General features: G+C 41.7%; 1 protein-coding gene across 1 annotated transcript; it reads left to right on the top strand.

Moving 5' to 3' along the window:
* Window positions 1-911: 911 nt before the first annotated feature.
* On the top strand, window positions 912-14,913 carry clcf1 (cardiotrophin-like cytokine factor 1). Its single transcript, XM_081698737.1, has 3 exons — window positions 912-1,268; window positions 10,273-10,433; window positions 10,735-14,913. Exons 1-3 carry the CDS (start codon window positions 1,253-1,255, stop codon window positions 11,881-11,883), a joined length of 1,326 nt encoding a protein of 441 aa, XP_081554863.1. The 5' UTR covers window positions 912-1,252; the 3' UTR covers window positions 11,884-14,913.
* The last annotated feature ends 230 nt before the right edge of the window (window positions 14,914-15,143 follow it).

Consider the following 15,143-nt stretch of genomic DNA (forward strand, 5'->3'; position numbering starts at 1 on the left):
TGTGAGACTGGCTAGTGTCATGGCATCTTAACTATAACCTTGAGGGACTTTCTCCAGTAAATAGAAACAATTAGGCCTACTTCATAATCATTAAAGTTTTTTTTTAAAAGCGTGTGTTTTCGTAATGTAAACAATTGCCATTGGCACCAGAGGGCGACAAAGTTTACAAATTATGTCGTTCACCTAAGGGTCACTCTAACGCTGGGGACACTACGCAAAGCACTGTCACTCCGAGCACCGTCCAATGGCACGCAAAAAAGGTTAATAACAGAGCCAAGCAACACTTAATACGGCAATATTTCTTCTCTGTCCTCATTTTCCCTCTTTCGTTCTTTTACCCCTCCCCACCCGTGTCACTTCTCCATGCACAAACGCAAACAGAATGTGATTGACAGGTAAAGGTGTGAAATCACTAATCTCACTTTTAGTAGCTAAAGGTAATGTCATAGACCTGATACATCAAGAAAGAATTTACACAGTTCCATAATTCACTGTACGGTTGGACAGACTTGAATTATTCCTAAAAGTTCCCGAATCGAAGAATAGCCATGTCAGCAGACTAACTATTTCAATGAAGAGGCTATAGGGAAATACCTAATGATTTTCTGATTTATTAACCTGTTTAGGCGATAACGAGATGAAATAGGCTATAGTCTATTAGTTGAATTATTACATTTCTGATCATAGTAATCCCTCCTGGCCCTTTGTGGTTTTTGATTCTCGTGCCCCTATTCAATTAGGTTGTGTTTCTAAACATTTTAAACGATGCGTCAATAGTGAATCACTGAGGAGGAGGAGGAGGAGGAGGAGGAGAGAAAATTAGAAGGATCGGGGGGTGGACAAAGCTTTCAGCCCTGCGTATAAAATCACTTCACCGTCAGTCACTCACTCACATTCAGACAAACCGCATGCCCGTCAACTTTAAAGGACCGTCATAGTCATCTTCATCCCAAAGCGCGCTTCCTTACCCAACCAGACAGGGACACCTGGATAACCAAATTCGCTTCGGCGACTACCATCCCACAGCCATTCTTCTTCTTGTTTATACATTGAGAAATTTTTAAACAGGCTAATGATATTTACCCGTGGAGAACTTTACCCTACAGCGCGAAGCGAAAAAGTTTGCGGGACTTCGGGGGAGTAGCCTTAGGAGTGCGCGGAGCAGCCAGCTAGAAGTTTTCACAGGCGAGCTCAATAAACCAAAAAGCAATACTGAAGGAAATCAACTTTCTGTTTATAGACAAGGGGGAAAATGAACCGTCGGGAAGGTAAGTGATATGAGGATTTTGCCTTTTTTCATGCAACGACGTATAATATGGCAATTAAAATGTATTATTATTATTTTTTTTTTATTATTATTATTATTATTAGTATTATTATTATTATTATTGATTGTGGTGGTGGTGTGGTTGTAGTAGTGATCCTGGTTCAAGGTAGGCTTGGCTTTGAATTTCTAAAATATCAAAGTATAAACGGCTGATGTAGCGCACTTTTTTTAAAAAAAAAAAAGGTACCTATGTTTTGTCAAGTTGAAATCTTGTTATGAAATGTGAATGAACCTATACTACACAATTCATCAAATAATCATCAAAAAGTAATTCATGATTTTTTTGGTATTTAGAGGCTCATATTTTAAATTTAAATGGCAATAATAGATCTGAAGAAATAAACTTCGTTGAAAATATTTTGATAAAAGATATTGATAGTGTGGCCTAGAGTTTTTCTAGGGTAAAATCAAGAGCGGGATTCGTTCCCCCTCACTTTTATAGTTGAGTGTTTTTGTAAGGCCTCTTCTTGTTGAATGCTTTATGATGTAGCCATAACATATTGTTGATACAATTTCAGTTCTATCGTTCAATTGCCAAGCGTTTTTGTAATGTAGGAAATACAAACCGTTCCCCACGGCTGACCCTGTCCGACGATAGTAGTAGGGACATAAATTTTCCCGTTTACCTATCGGCCCTTATAGATTATGAATATTTTCAAATATGGAAATTAAATTATTGCTGTATTTGAAATTAACCGTATGCTTAATAACAAATAGACAGACACAAAATAATTATTTATTATTGCAATATCTTTGTTTCAGGGTTCTTTGGTATTTTACACATAACTGGCACTGACAATGATTTACAGCTGAATGCTCAGAACAGAAAAACGATTCCTACCGGTGGATAGTCATTAAGAAAGTTTCTAACGAAAAAGACACAGGCACGTATCTTAATAAGGACTTTTAATCGTGTTGTGTAATTCTGTAAATTACAAAACAAAACAAAACAAATCAGAACCAAATAAAAGTGCTCTGCCTGCCTAAACCCTAATTCTAAGATTAAGGTTCTTCAGTATAATGCCTTTAGTTCTTCAAGAAAACAGTTTGCATAAAAAATCCTTATAAAGATCATTTCTCCACACAATATCAGAGCTTTTGTGAAGGGCTATTTAGAGTGTTTAAATTCATACACACACACACACACACACACACACACACACACACACACACACACACACACACACACACACACACACACGCGCACGCGCGCACACACACGTAGTCCAAAGTTGGGTCTATACACCTTGTGCACAAGCACAGTGAGGGAGCACTGGAGTTCATTGGTCGAGGGTTGCCCTTGTCTTGTTAACTGACACTAATATGAGAAAGTACATGATTCATGTTAGTCAGGGTCCAAACACATAGACACACACCCACGCCCACACACTCACATACTCACTCTCTCTCTCTCTCTCTCTCTCACACACACACACACACACACACACACACACACACACACACACACACACAACCACCTGTCTACAGGGAACCATGTCTGTGAAAATGAGGATGAGTGTGTGACTAAATGATGCGATTTACACTAAAACAAAGCAGCAGAGCAACAGTCCAACCACACACACACACACACACACACACACACACACACACACACACACACACACACACACACACACACACTTCCTGCATCTCTCTCTCATCCGCCTCCTTAAGTGTCTTTTTAATTTCCTTCTCTTTTATGCTCTCCCCACACATGCATACACAGCACACACTTAATCCATCATAGCAATCACAGAAAGACCTAACTGACAAACATATTCTAATTCATGCATATGGCATGAATTTGACAATGAAGGCAGAGCTATTATTAGCATGTCACTGTGAACCACGTATTTGCATTTTTATCCATGCAAAGCTGAGCCAAAAAAAAACAGTTTGGGGTAAAAAGATGGAGAGGAAAGGAGGAAGGACAGAAGAAGGAGGGAAGGAGGGGTGAGTGTGTAAGAGAGGTAGAGCATAGAAGTTTAAGCTTGAAAGAAAGAGATAGAGAGATGGCGTGATAGAGAGGGGGAAGGAGAAAGAAGGTTAATGCAGCCCAGATTCCTTCACGAATGAAAAGACAGAGAGAGAGGGTGCGAGAGAGAAAGAGAGAGGGGGAAAGAAAGAACGAGATAGAGAGTTGAGAAAGTGAGACAGAGAAAGAGCGAGTGCACAGGGGAATGATATAAAATGAGTTGGTCATGGTTTGAACAGTTACACATGCTGTTTACATTTTTCCCAAATTAACATGGCCCCTCGCTTTACCAGCTCCCCTTTCTCTCTCTCTGTTGGTCTCCCCTTTTCTCTGTCTATCTTCTTTGCATTTCTCTTCTCCATGCTTTCTGCCTCTTCCTCTTTTCTCATTTGCCAGGAGATGAATGGTCAGCGTGGCAGACGACGTACTGGGTTCTTTTTTGTTTTTGTATCGATGAAAATGTCGTGTCAGGAGGTAATAGAAGGTTGAGTCTGGAAGATGGAAAAATGGACGGGGGGGGGGGGGTAGATAATTAAAAAACAGGAAGAGAGAAAAAAGAAAGATAATTAGGTAAAAGAACTTACATCAGACAGGCAGTGGAGAGAGAGAGAGAGAGAGAGGGAATGAAGCTTGGCTGTTAAATAATTGGAGGAAAAGCTTCAGAAAAGAATGGAAGCAGAAGAATGTGAGCGAAGGAGGGATGGACAGACAGGGAAGATGGGTTTCTGTTGGAAATATAGGTTTTGCTCTCATTTTTTATTCTCCCCTTTGTTTCAATGTTCCTTGGCAAAGCTGACGATGTTTTAGGCCAAATGTGATCAATTTGAATTTCAAACCCAACCCGTGCGCCTACAGGGAGACTGAAGACTGTGCCCACATATGTGTATGTGTAGATAAGTGTGTGTGTGTGCGCACGCGCGTGTGTGTGTGTGTGCGTGTGCATGTGTGTGCGTGCACATATAATGAGATGTAACTTTACATGATGGTTAGTACATGTGTGTGCCTGATATACTAGGGTGTGCAGTGCATGTTTTACATGTTGGTGTGTGTGTGTGTTGAGTTAGTGAAGGAATGCACGTTTGATTGAGTGCAGACTGCACATAAATCTCCACTTTAACTGTACACAGACACACAACATCGACCCTGACCCTAACTCTCCCCTAAAGACACACATTTGCACTTACGCACGCACGTACATACACACACACACACACACATACACACACACACACACTACACTCTTTGTGTACTGAGTTGACCAACCCATCGTATGGCCCATATAAAATTATTTAATGTGCTATGAAATATTGAACATGTTTTATGATACTGCGCTTAAAGGTGAATTCTAGGCATTACAGACTATGGTTCCGAAAACTTTGGCTCCTGTGTTAGTGAAAGAAACACAATTCAAACTTAAAAGTATATTTTACTACAAATGTCTGTATATATGTCTGTGTGCATCTTTGTATATCTGAATATGTGTGTGTGTAAGTTTGTGTGTGTCTACATGTATTTGTGTGTGTGTGTGTGTGTGTGTGTGTGTGTGTGTGTGTGTGAGACAAGAATGAGAGCATAACATATCGATCTTCAGATTTGACATCATATCATTGCTGCCAGCTGTTGGCCCAAGTAAACTCATTCACACATGCTTGCGCGCACACACACACACACACACACACACACACACACACACACACACACACACACACACACACACACACACACACAAACTTTCTAACAAAAAGATTCATTATTCACTGGATTTTTGAAAGGATTGCCTTCAGAAATTAGTTCATATACCAATACCCATTTTCCACAGCAGAGAAGCCAACGTCAAAATAAACAAGTTTACTGCATGTGCGACCACCTAGTTTATCTTCAGCAGTTGTCAAGTATCAAAACATTAAAACACAATAAAAGCATTATATAGTATAATCTTGTTAAGGATCAATAGTGCTTTGTTGTACTTTTTCCAACACATATAATAAAAAAAATTATTGGATTATAGTTTTGAAAAAAAAAGAAAAGTAAAAATAATAACACTGGAGAGCCAGGAAAAACATACAGGCAGTGTAGGTCTACAAGACTGAGTAAAGCTGTGTTTTAATCAAGTGTAGAACTTTTCCATTATTGGCCTCTTATCAACCTACTGTCTAGGATAATTACCATAACCTAAAGTCAGGAAAAGGTGTGGCACTGTACACTGTAAAGTGGTGTGTGTGTGTGTGTGTGTGTGTGTGAGAGAGAGAGAGAGCGAGCGAGTGAATGCATGCGTGCTTATCTGGTTAAAGTGCACTGTTTAAGACATGAAAAAAGCTTTTGAATATTTAACAAAATGTTTGATGTTTTGCGTATTGTTTTCCTTGCTGCATTAAGAGTAAGAAAAGAAAAGAGAGAGAGGAGAGAATGACAGAAAAGAGAATAGAGACTGAGAGGTAGAAGGAACAACTGCCAGAACTAATCAAAGGTTAATAAGCTGCTGTTATTTTGGCTGGGGGCAAAAAAAAGAGATAAACCACTTCAAACGAAGGTTGGGGGGCGCGCGGGGGGGGGGGGCATGTGCGTGCACATGAGAAGGCATAACAACAAGCTGGTGAACTGTGGAAAAAGGGAGAGAGGGCGAGAGACAGAAAAAGAGTGATAGCAGGAGAGAAAAAGATGGACATAGTGGAAAGAGAAAGAAAAGTGAGCAGGTGAAGGAAAGGGTGAGAGGGAAAGGAGTGGTCGAGAGAAGCTGGGGTGGACGAGAGGATGACGGAGAGCGTAAACAGGGCAAGAAAAGAGCCTGACGACAGGGGGGGAGGGAGCACATATTTCACACCTGCTGAAGACTCAGTGCCTCAAACAAGTAATTACACATCTCTGCCGTGTCCTTCTGACTGCCTGACAAAAGAAGGAGGCGGAAAATTGTGTGTGATGTTTGTGCTGGAGGACTCCCCGAGGCGCGCACACACTCACAGGGGCATAGACACACATGCACACACACAGTTCTCTATGGCCCTCTTTGAAGTTTAAGAGATAATTTGCTGCCATTTTTCCATTTTCCCTGTGTGATTTCGAGAGACTAGGGCTTAAAAGGGTTCTTAGATTGATGATGGCCTTAAAATCACACACACACGCACACACGCACACACACACACACACACACACACACACACGCGCGCGCGCACATGCGCGCGCACACACATATACGCATCATAAACACTTATCATAAACACCCTGATAAGCAAACTGTCACAATGTGAGGCATGTAAACAGGGTATTGGCATTAGGACAAAGATACCATATCCCAAACTAAAACGTGTAAATGTACTCCCCAACAAAAACACATCTCCAACATGCAGGACCACACATATTCTCTCTCTCTCTTTCTCCCTCTCTTACACATACACACAGATACACACAGACACAATTAAGTAACTCTTTATGTTGCTCTCATGCACTACTACAGTGCTCTGTATCTATATCAGTTCATTATGAGCATTTTAAGTTATTTTAAGGACAGGCCTTCACTCAGACTGATTTGACATATTACCATTTTTTGGTTTTCATACTATTTGATTTGCTGTTGCTCTGAAGGCAGTATCATTGTTTTTGTCAGTTTACTTGGAAAAAACAAGTGGTCCCAAGTGTCTTTCTGATCACATGTAAGGGTGCTGGCTACAGCAAGGGAGAAATTTGTCAAATAGCGCCTAGGAGATTGTAACCAGATTGTAAACCAATCCTTTGTTTTGCTGCAGTGTTTTCACTTTTTATATCGCAGAAAGAATTTCCACATGACTGACACCCACGAACACTGCTTTTTAAAAAAAATACAGTAGTAACTCTCATTACTTTCTCGCAAAGCGCAACAACAATGTATAAATGCACCTTTGAACCCATATTTCTCAAAATCTCACAAATCACAATGCCGAGAACCAGACCAAAGACTTTATTGCTCATTATTTGTGTATATGACTGCAAAGTACAAAAAGGAAAAAATATATAAAAATTACAAGAACCACAAGCATATGTTAGACTGTGTTAGACAAAACCAAATGGCTTGATGTTACCAGTTAAAAATCTGTTTACTCTTAGTAGCAGACCAACATGTTTGTAAACGCTATCAACAGCACAACATGTGTACATATGATGTACAATTAATTTGTTAATTTATCCTAATGCAAATATTTAACTGATGCATTATGATCTTAATAATGTGGCATCTAGTGTTTCGCTGAAATGGCGAGGATGAACATATGCTCATGTACTCATGTCATACTGATAACAGTGCACTCAATCATACTGATACAGCCTACACAGTCATACTGATATAACCTACTCAATCATACTGATACAGCCTACTCAGTCATACAGGTATAACATACTGAGTTATACTGATACACCCTACTCAGTCAAATTGATACAGCGTACTCAATCATACTGATACAGTCTACTTAGTCATACAGGTATAACATACTCAGTTGTACTGATACAGCCTACTCAGTCATACTGATACAGCGTACACAGTAATACTGATACAGCCTACTCAGTCATACTGATATAACCTACTCAATCATACTGATACAGCCTACTCAGTCATACAGGTATAACATACTGAGTTATACTGATACACCCTACTCAGTCAAATTGATACAGCGTACTCAATCATACTGATACAGTCTACTTAGTCATACAGGTATAACATACTCAGTTGTACTGATACAGCCTACTCAGTCATACTGATACAGCGTACACAGTAATACTGATACAGCCTACTCAGTCATACTGATATAACCTACTCAATCATACTGATACAGCCTACTCAGTCATACAGGTATAACATACTGAGTTATACTGATACACCCTACTCAGTCAAATTGATACAGCGTACTCAATCATACTGATACAGTCTACTTAGTCATACAGGTATAACATACTCAGTTGTACTGATACAGCCTACTCAGTCATACTGATACAGCGTACACAGTAATACTGATACAGCCTACTCAGTCATACTGATATAACCTACGCAATCACACTGATATAGCCTACTCGGTCAAATTGATACAGCGTACTCAATCATACTGATACAGCCTACTTAGTCATACAGGTATAACATACTCAGTTGTAATGATACAGCTTACTCAGTCATACTGATGCAGAATATACAGTAATACTGATACAGCCTACTCAATCAAATTGATACAGCGTACTCAATCATACTGATACAGCCTATTTAGTCATACAGATATAACATACTCAGTTGTACTGATACAGCCTACTCAGTCATACTGATACAGCGTACACAGTAATCCTGATACAGCCTACTCAGTCATACTGATATAACCTACGCAATCACACTGATACAGCCTACTCAGTCAGACTGATATAACCTTCACAGTCAAACTGATATAACCTACTCATACTGATACAGCCTACTCAGTCATACAGGTATAACATACTCAGTTGTACTGATACAGCATACACAGTAATACTGATACAGCATACACAGTAATACTGATACAGCCTACTCAGTCAAATTCATACAGCGTACTCAATCATACTGATACAGCCTACTTAGTCATACAGGTATAACATACTCAGTTGTACTGATACAGCCTACTCAGTCAAATTGATACAGCGTACTCAATCATACTGATACAGCATACACAGTCATACTGATATAACCTTCTCAATCACACTGATACAGCCTACTCAGTCAGACTGATACAGCCTACTCAGTCATACTGATATAACCTTCACAGTCAAACTGATATAACCTACTCAGTCATACTGATACAGCCTACTCAGTCATACTGATACAGCCTACTCAGTCATACTGATATAACCTTCACAGTCATACTGATATAACCTTCACAGTCAAACTGATATAACCTACTCAGTCATACTGATACAGCCTACTCAGTCATACTGATACAGCCTACACAGTCACAGTCAGGCATGAATGTTGCTCCATTTAAGAATTCTTTCTAACTGAATACCAAGTTCTCTTGAAACTCTTTTACACAAGGGCATCTTTTACACATAATTTAGAGTATTTAGCATTTACTGGTTTTGTATATGCATTGTGCTTCATGCTCAAACATGTTTTATAAGAAGTGCAACAGGACATTAGCTCACTTGTAACACCTACCTGGCTTTAACAAAATTCTTATCATACCACATACAATAATTACTAGGACAGATGTAGACAAACTGTATTTCATTTATGAGATTAGAGGGTGTTGTGATCAGATGGGGGTGTGATCAAATGGGATTGTGATCAGACAAGGGTGTAATCAGAGGGGACAATTATCAGACAGGGGTGTGAACTGAGGGGATTGTGTACTCAGAAAGCTAAAGCTTGTGGCATATACACTGGTGGTTCTTGAAGTCCTAATCTATTAGTAGGATTTTTAGGGATTTTTACTCTAACATGCAGTGTCTGACCTTAATTTGTGCCTTGTCCAAAGAACAGAGAGATCTGACCATCTTGTTTTGGTTTGGTTCTTGGTCTTAACAGCTGTTCTGCCAATTATGACACAAGTGACAGTTTTGTGCTGAGTAAAACTCTCTAGGTTTCTTTCAAAAGCTTCACAGCATGGGATCTGAAAAGACAGTTTGCACATTTAGAGATGACAGCTGGGGTTAGTGATTGTTCTCTGAATAGTCAACAAACCATTAATATTTTAGACAGTGTGCCTGATTTGATTGTTTTATTTGATTCAAGTGTTTTGAATTTTGACAGTTGTGTTGAGATTTGCAACAAATGATTCTCAAACGTAGGCCAACATTTTTGTTTCCAATATATTTTATACTTTTGTGATGTGTTTAAATTTTGATAATATTGGTGTAGTATTTCTCATAGAATAGGATGAATTTTGACACTTAGACTATATCACAGTTAACTGTACTGCCTAACGTAAAATACAACCACCTGGAGTTTTGAACACTGCTAAGTGTCTATTCATACTGGTTTATTTTCCAGTACATCAGGCTCACCTCATGCTGCTATTGGCTGCCATGGTGGGATGTGTCCAGGTGGAGGACCGTGCTGTGACGTTGTCCAATGAGAGGAACTCGATAGAGAGAACATACGAGTTGACCAAATACCTGGACCACCAGCTGAAAGAGATCAAAGACACTTATGTGAGCATGAGTTATTCTCGTGGTTTTGTATGTTTTTGCTTATATGTGTATTTTCTCTTTTTCTTCTCTGTTGCTGTCTCTCCCTTTCTCTCATACATGCAAACACACCCTCATTTCTCCTCTTTTTTAAAGCCTTTGTCTCTAAATCATTTTCCATTTCTGTATCTCTGTCCAAAATCCCTGTCTATTTTTAAAGAATGAAACAATAAGTTTTTTGTTTAGTTTTTTTTTTTTTAAATACAAAAATGACAGAATGCAATTCATATGGTTGTAAGATGTGCTTTTTCTCTCTCTCCTTTAGCTCTTGTATCTCGGACCTCCATTCAGTGACCCAGACTTCTCTCCACCGCGGCCCAATATCTCTTCCCTGGCAGTGCCCAGCGCCGCTACGCGGGTGGACCTGTGGCGCGGCCTGGAGAACGGTGCCCGCCTGGCGCAGAACCAGCGTGCATACAGTGTGCTGCTGTGCGCGGTGAGGGAGTTAGCCCGCTCCACGCTGTGCCCATACCTCCAGAGCTCCCTGCTTCATTTTTGTTCTGGGCTCAGTGGACTACTGGGCTCGATATCGGGGCTAATGAACGCTCTTGGCTACACCCCGCCCTTGCGCGGCAACGCCCCGCCTTCTCAGAAATATGCTCTGCCCTTGACCTCCTCAAATCAGCGGGAGAATTTGAACAGCCCCGCCCCTTTGAGGAGTCATGCACCTCGGAGCCGTGGTGTTCAGGGCGGCCTGGCAACTGGCGGGGCGAAAGGGAGGGCATCTGGATCAGAGCCGGAGAGAAAGCGGGACAGAGAGCGGGAGCGGGGCGAGAGGGGGAGGAGGGGGAGGCGGCGAGAGGGAGAGAGCTGGGCTGAGAGAGAGGAAGACGAGAGGGAAGAAGGGTTGGAGAGGTGGGGGAGGAGGAGAAAACTGCTGACTGTTGAGGAAGATGGGAAACAAGCAAGCCAGAGCTACAGCAAAAACACCACCGCCAACATCAACGCTAGCACTAAAAGCAACGTGAACAACACCCATCTAAGTTCCATGAACTATTTCCGCCAATATGATGAAGGCAGATATGCTAACATCAGTAGCATACTCAGCCATGGCCAGTTTACAACAGCCACTGTAATGAAACAAGATCGAAGGATAAGCAAGGAAGAGGACACTGAAAGATTCCAAGAGAATGTCCCTCTCCTCTTTTCCTCGCCGTCCATTCATCCCGGGCGCTCAGAACGATCTCTCCCCTCGCCCCATCCGACTTTCTCTCCTCTCACCCTTCTTTACCCTTACGAAGGCGTAGCTACTGATGGCCACGCCCCCCTGACCACACCTGCCCTCTCACCACGCCCTGCCCTCAATGACTTCACAAGGAAGGTTGAAGGTTTCTGGGTGCTGAGGGAGCTGCAGAGTTGGCTGTGGCGGTCTGCCAAGGACTTCACCAGACTGAAGAAACGACTCCGTGCCTGAATGTGAGTGTGTGTGTATGTGTGTGTGTGTGTGTGTGTGAGAGAGAGAGAGAGAGAAAGAGGCAGAGAGAGAGAGAGAGCGAGAGAGAGAGAGAGAGAGAGAGAAAGAGAGAGAGAGAGAGGAGATGTGCTTTATTTAACTTGTGGTAGGATGGAACTAAAAGAACACGGTTTGGTCTCACACTTTGCACTTGGAATGTGCCTGGAAAAAACGAACTCATCCTCCACAAAAAAAAAGGAAGTAGACAGAGGGTGAGACAGTGGGAAGCAGAGGGAGACAGACTGCTCATTCAGTGTGACAGCCGAGCGAGCAGTTAAGGGAAAGTGAATCACATTGCAGTGAAAGGGTGACTGGAGAACGGAGGAATAAAAGAATGAAAGGAAATGATGAGGCAAAAAGAAAGAAAAGCTTCTGCTATCTCATAAACTGACTCAGCAACTGGTCACTAGCCATCACTGTACTACATCCCCCAATACACCATCAGACTTTCCATAATGGTGCTGGTCACAAGCCTGTGTAACTGACACGGTGTGTGATCATTCAGGCCAAAGCGTCAATCTGGGAACAACAGTATTCCATACGGGAACTTTTGCTGTACCATGTTAGCAGATGTGTGTGGGTGTATGTATGGCTGGGAGTGTGTGTGTGTGTGTGTGTGTGTGTGTGTGTGTGTGTGTGTGTGTGTGTGTGTATGTGCCCATACATGTGTTGCACCTACCTGAAGCCCAAGAAGGGAAGCACATCTACCCCAGGAATTAATTTCATTTGCAAAGTAACATCCTTCTGTGTTTGTATATTTTGTTTTTTCCATAGATTCTGTAATATTTATTAAATGTTTTATTTATTTTATTTTTTTTGATATAATTTCCTCATGTCACATTATAAATTCTACTTTAAAGCCTTTTTCATCTGGCTGCACTGTTTGTGTGAGAGAGGTCTCAGCCCTTGAGGGGAAGACATAAGGGACTCTGAGGACAGAGTTATAGTCTGTCGCAATGAAATTTATGGCCAGTCTTTCATCTAACACCACATCCTCTCATCTCTCTCTCTTTTCCTCACAATCTCTCTCTCACGCCTCTCTTTTACCCTCACACTCACCTACTGTCTCTCTGTCACATATACACCCCCCCCATGACCCTTTAACACTCATATAAAAAGTAAAGTAGAGATTATCTTTAAAATTATAGATGTATAATAAAAAATTTTATTTGTATGCTATATAACACCACACTAAAACACACACACACAAACACACACAGGTTCAGAGGAGGTTCAGCCCCCACCCCGCAATCTGTGCTTGGGGTAAAAGTGAAGAAATAATGGGAATCTCTGTTTTCCCTCCCAGCTACACACCTGTGTGCATGTATTCCTAGTGCAGCCACACCCAACACAACACACACACACACACACACACACACACACAGAGGGCTTTTACCAACTGTGCAACTGTCAGTGAAGACAAAGTTTTAGGCTGATGAATTTCACATGCATACTATGGCAAAAAAAAAGCCTAATTTCAACTTTTACCTTTAACCGCTTTAAGAGAAAGCCATTTTAGGTTTTAGCTATTTGTAAGGATATATAGGATGCAAACGAACACACACACACATACACACAAATGCACACACACATGCCCAAGCAGTCACTGAAACGCGTAATGCAGAGTCCAGCAGGATACAGCCCTGAGGAGATGACCACACGTAGCCAACAAAGGCAGCTTTGTGTTAGTGTATGTGTGTGCACACGTATGTGTGTGTGTTTGTGTGTGTGTGTGTGTGTGTGTGTGTGTGTCACCATGTGTGGGTTCACTGAATCACTGAGAATGTCTCTTGTTGAATCACCATTAGTCTGTGTGTGTGTGTGTGTGTGTGTGTGTGTGTGTGTATGTGTATGTGTGTGTGTGTGTGTATGTGTCTGTTTACCTATGTCTGTGCATGTGTATGCATATGTGTATATCTGTGCATGTGAGAGAGAAACTGTTTATGTATCACTCCTCTTGTAAAGTAACTAGTTTTATTTGTTCTGGTTAAAAAGCTCAGTCCTCAAGTTTTCTCTGTCTCACACCCATTCTCTCCCCCCGTCTCCCTCCCAATCTTTTTGCCATATGCGTCAGAGTCCTACTTTCAAATCTCCACTGCCCTTCTCCTGCCAATCAGTCTGTCATCAATTCATCGGCTGCATCTTTAGTGATTGTTTATCTCCCCCCTGCCACTCATTCTTTCTCCTCACTGGCTCAGTGTCCTGCTGCCTCCACGTCTTCTGTTTCGCTTATTAACCCTATATTATTAAAGTCTATCGCTTTCTCGCTCTCCCTTATCCACAGAAATCCTGCTCACCTGCAGCACATAAAAATTCCTCTTTTCTCTCTCCAGAGGATTGCACCCTCTCCCAGGGAGTTGCTGCATTCCTACCCCTCAAGTCGTCCCATCTGCCGCTTTATTTCTTTGTACCTTTTGCCAGAATGAATGCCCTGGTTTTATTACTGAGCCTCTCTCTGTCTTCTTGTATCTATTTATCTGTCTCTCCTACCTCTGGCCTAACCCTTCCTGTTACCTCACTGCTCTCACCTGCCACTCCCCCACCCCCGCTCCTGCCCTGCAATGGAATCTCCCACCTCCATTGCTGCAGGGCTGGGCCGACTTTCCCAACCACTTAGTGGGGGGGGGGGGGGACACCTTAGGCACCAGCTGATGGATTTACAGCTTACTAAATTGATCTACCCAGATAACAGCAGGTAACTACAGACATGTGCGTGTGTGTGTGTATGAGTATGATATGTGTATAAAACTTTCATGTACTGTAGTGTGTTTCTGTTTTATTCAACATGTTTTTAAAAGAGCTCATGGATTAAGATTTTGATGTCAGTGTGTTTCATGGGTTAGTTACACTAGATCTGTGTGTGTGTGTGTGTGTGTGTGTGTGTGTGTGTGTGTGTGTGTGTGTGTGTGTGTGTGTGTGTGTGTGTGTGTGTGTGTGTGTGTGTGAGAGAGAGAGAGAGAGAGAGAGAGAGAGAGAGAGAGAGAGAGAGAGAGAGATGGAGAGTGTCAAGTGAAGGAGAAAATAGGATGTCAGAATAGATGTTCAGTGAAACCTAATGGGAGGTCTGACATGTAAGCTGGCAGCTTCTCAAATCCCCTTACATGTGCAACACAAAACAAAGCAAAAAGGAAGGCAGGATAGTGGGAAGATGGAGAGCTTGAACTCTGTCAATACGAGTCGTCAGGAAAGTCACACACACGAACACAAGTTCATGAGGACAC

Source organism: Electrophorus electricus, chromosome 16, assembly GCF_041902795.1.
Source record: "Electrophorus electricus isolate QZ-2024a chromosome 16, ASM4190279v1, whole genome shotgun sequence".
NCBI lineage: Eukaryota > Metazoa > Chordata > Actinopteri > Gymnotiformes > Gymnotidae > Electrophorus > Electrophorus electricus.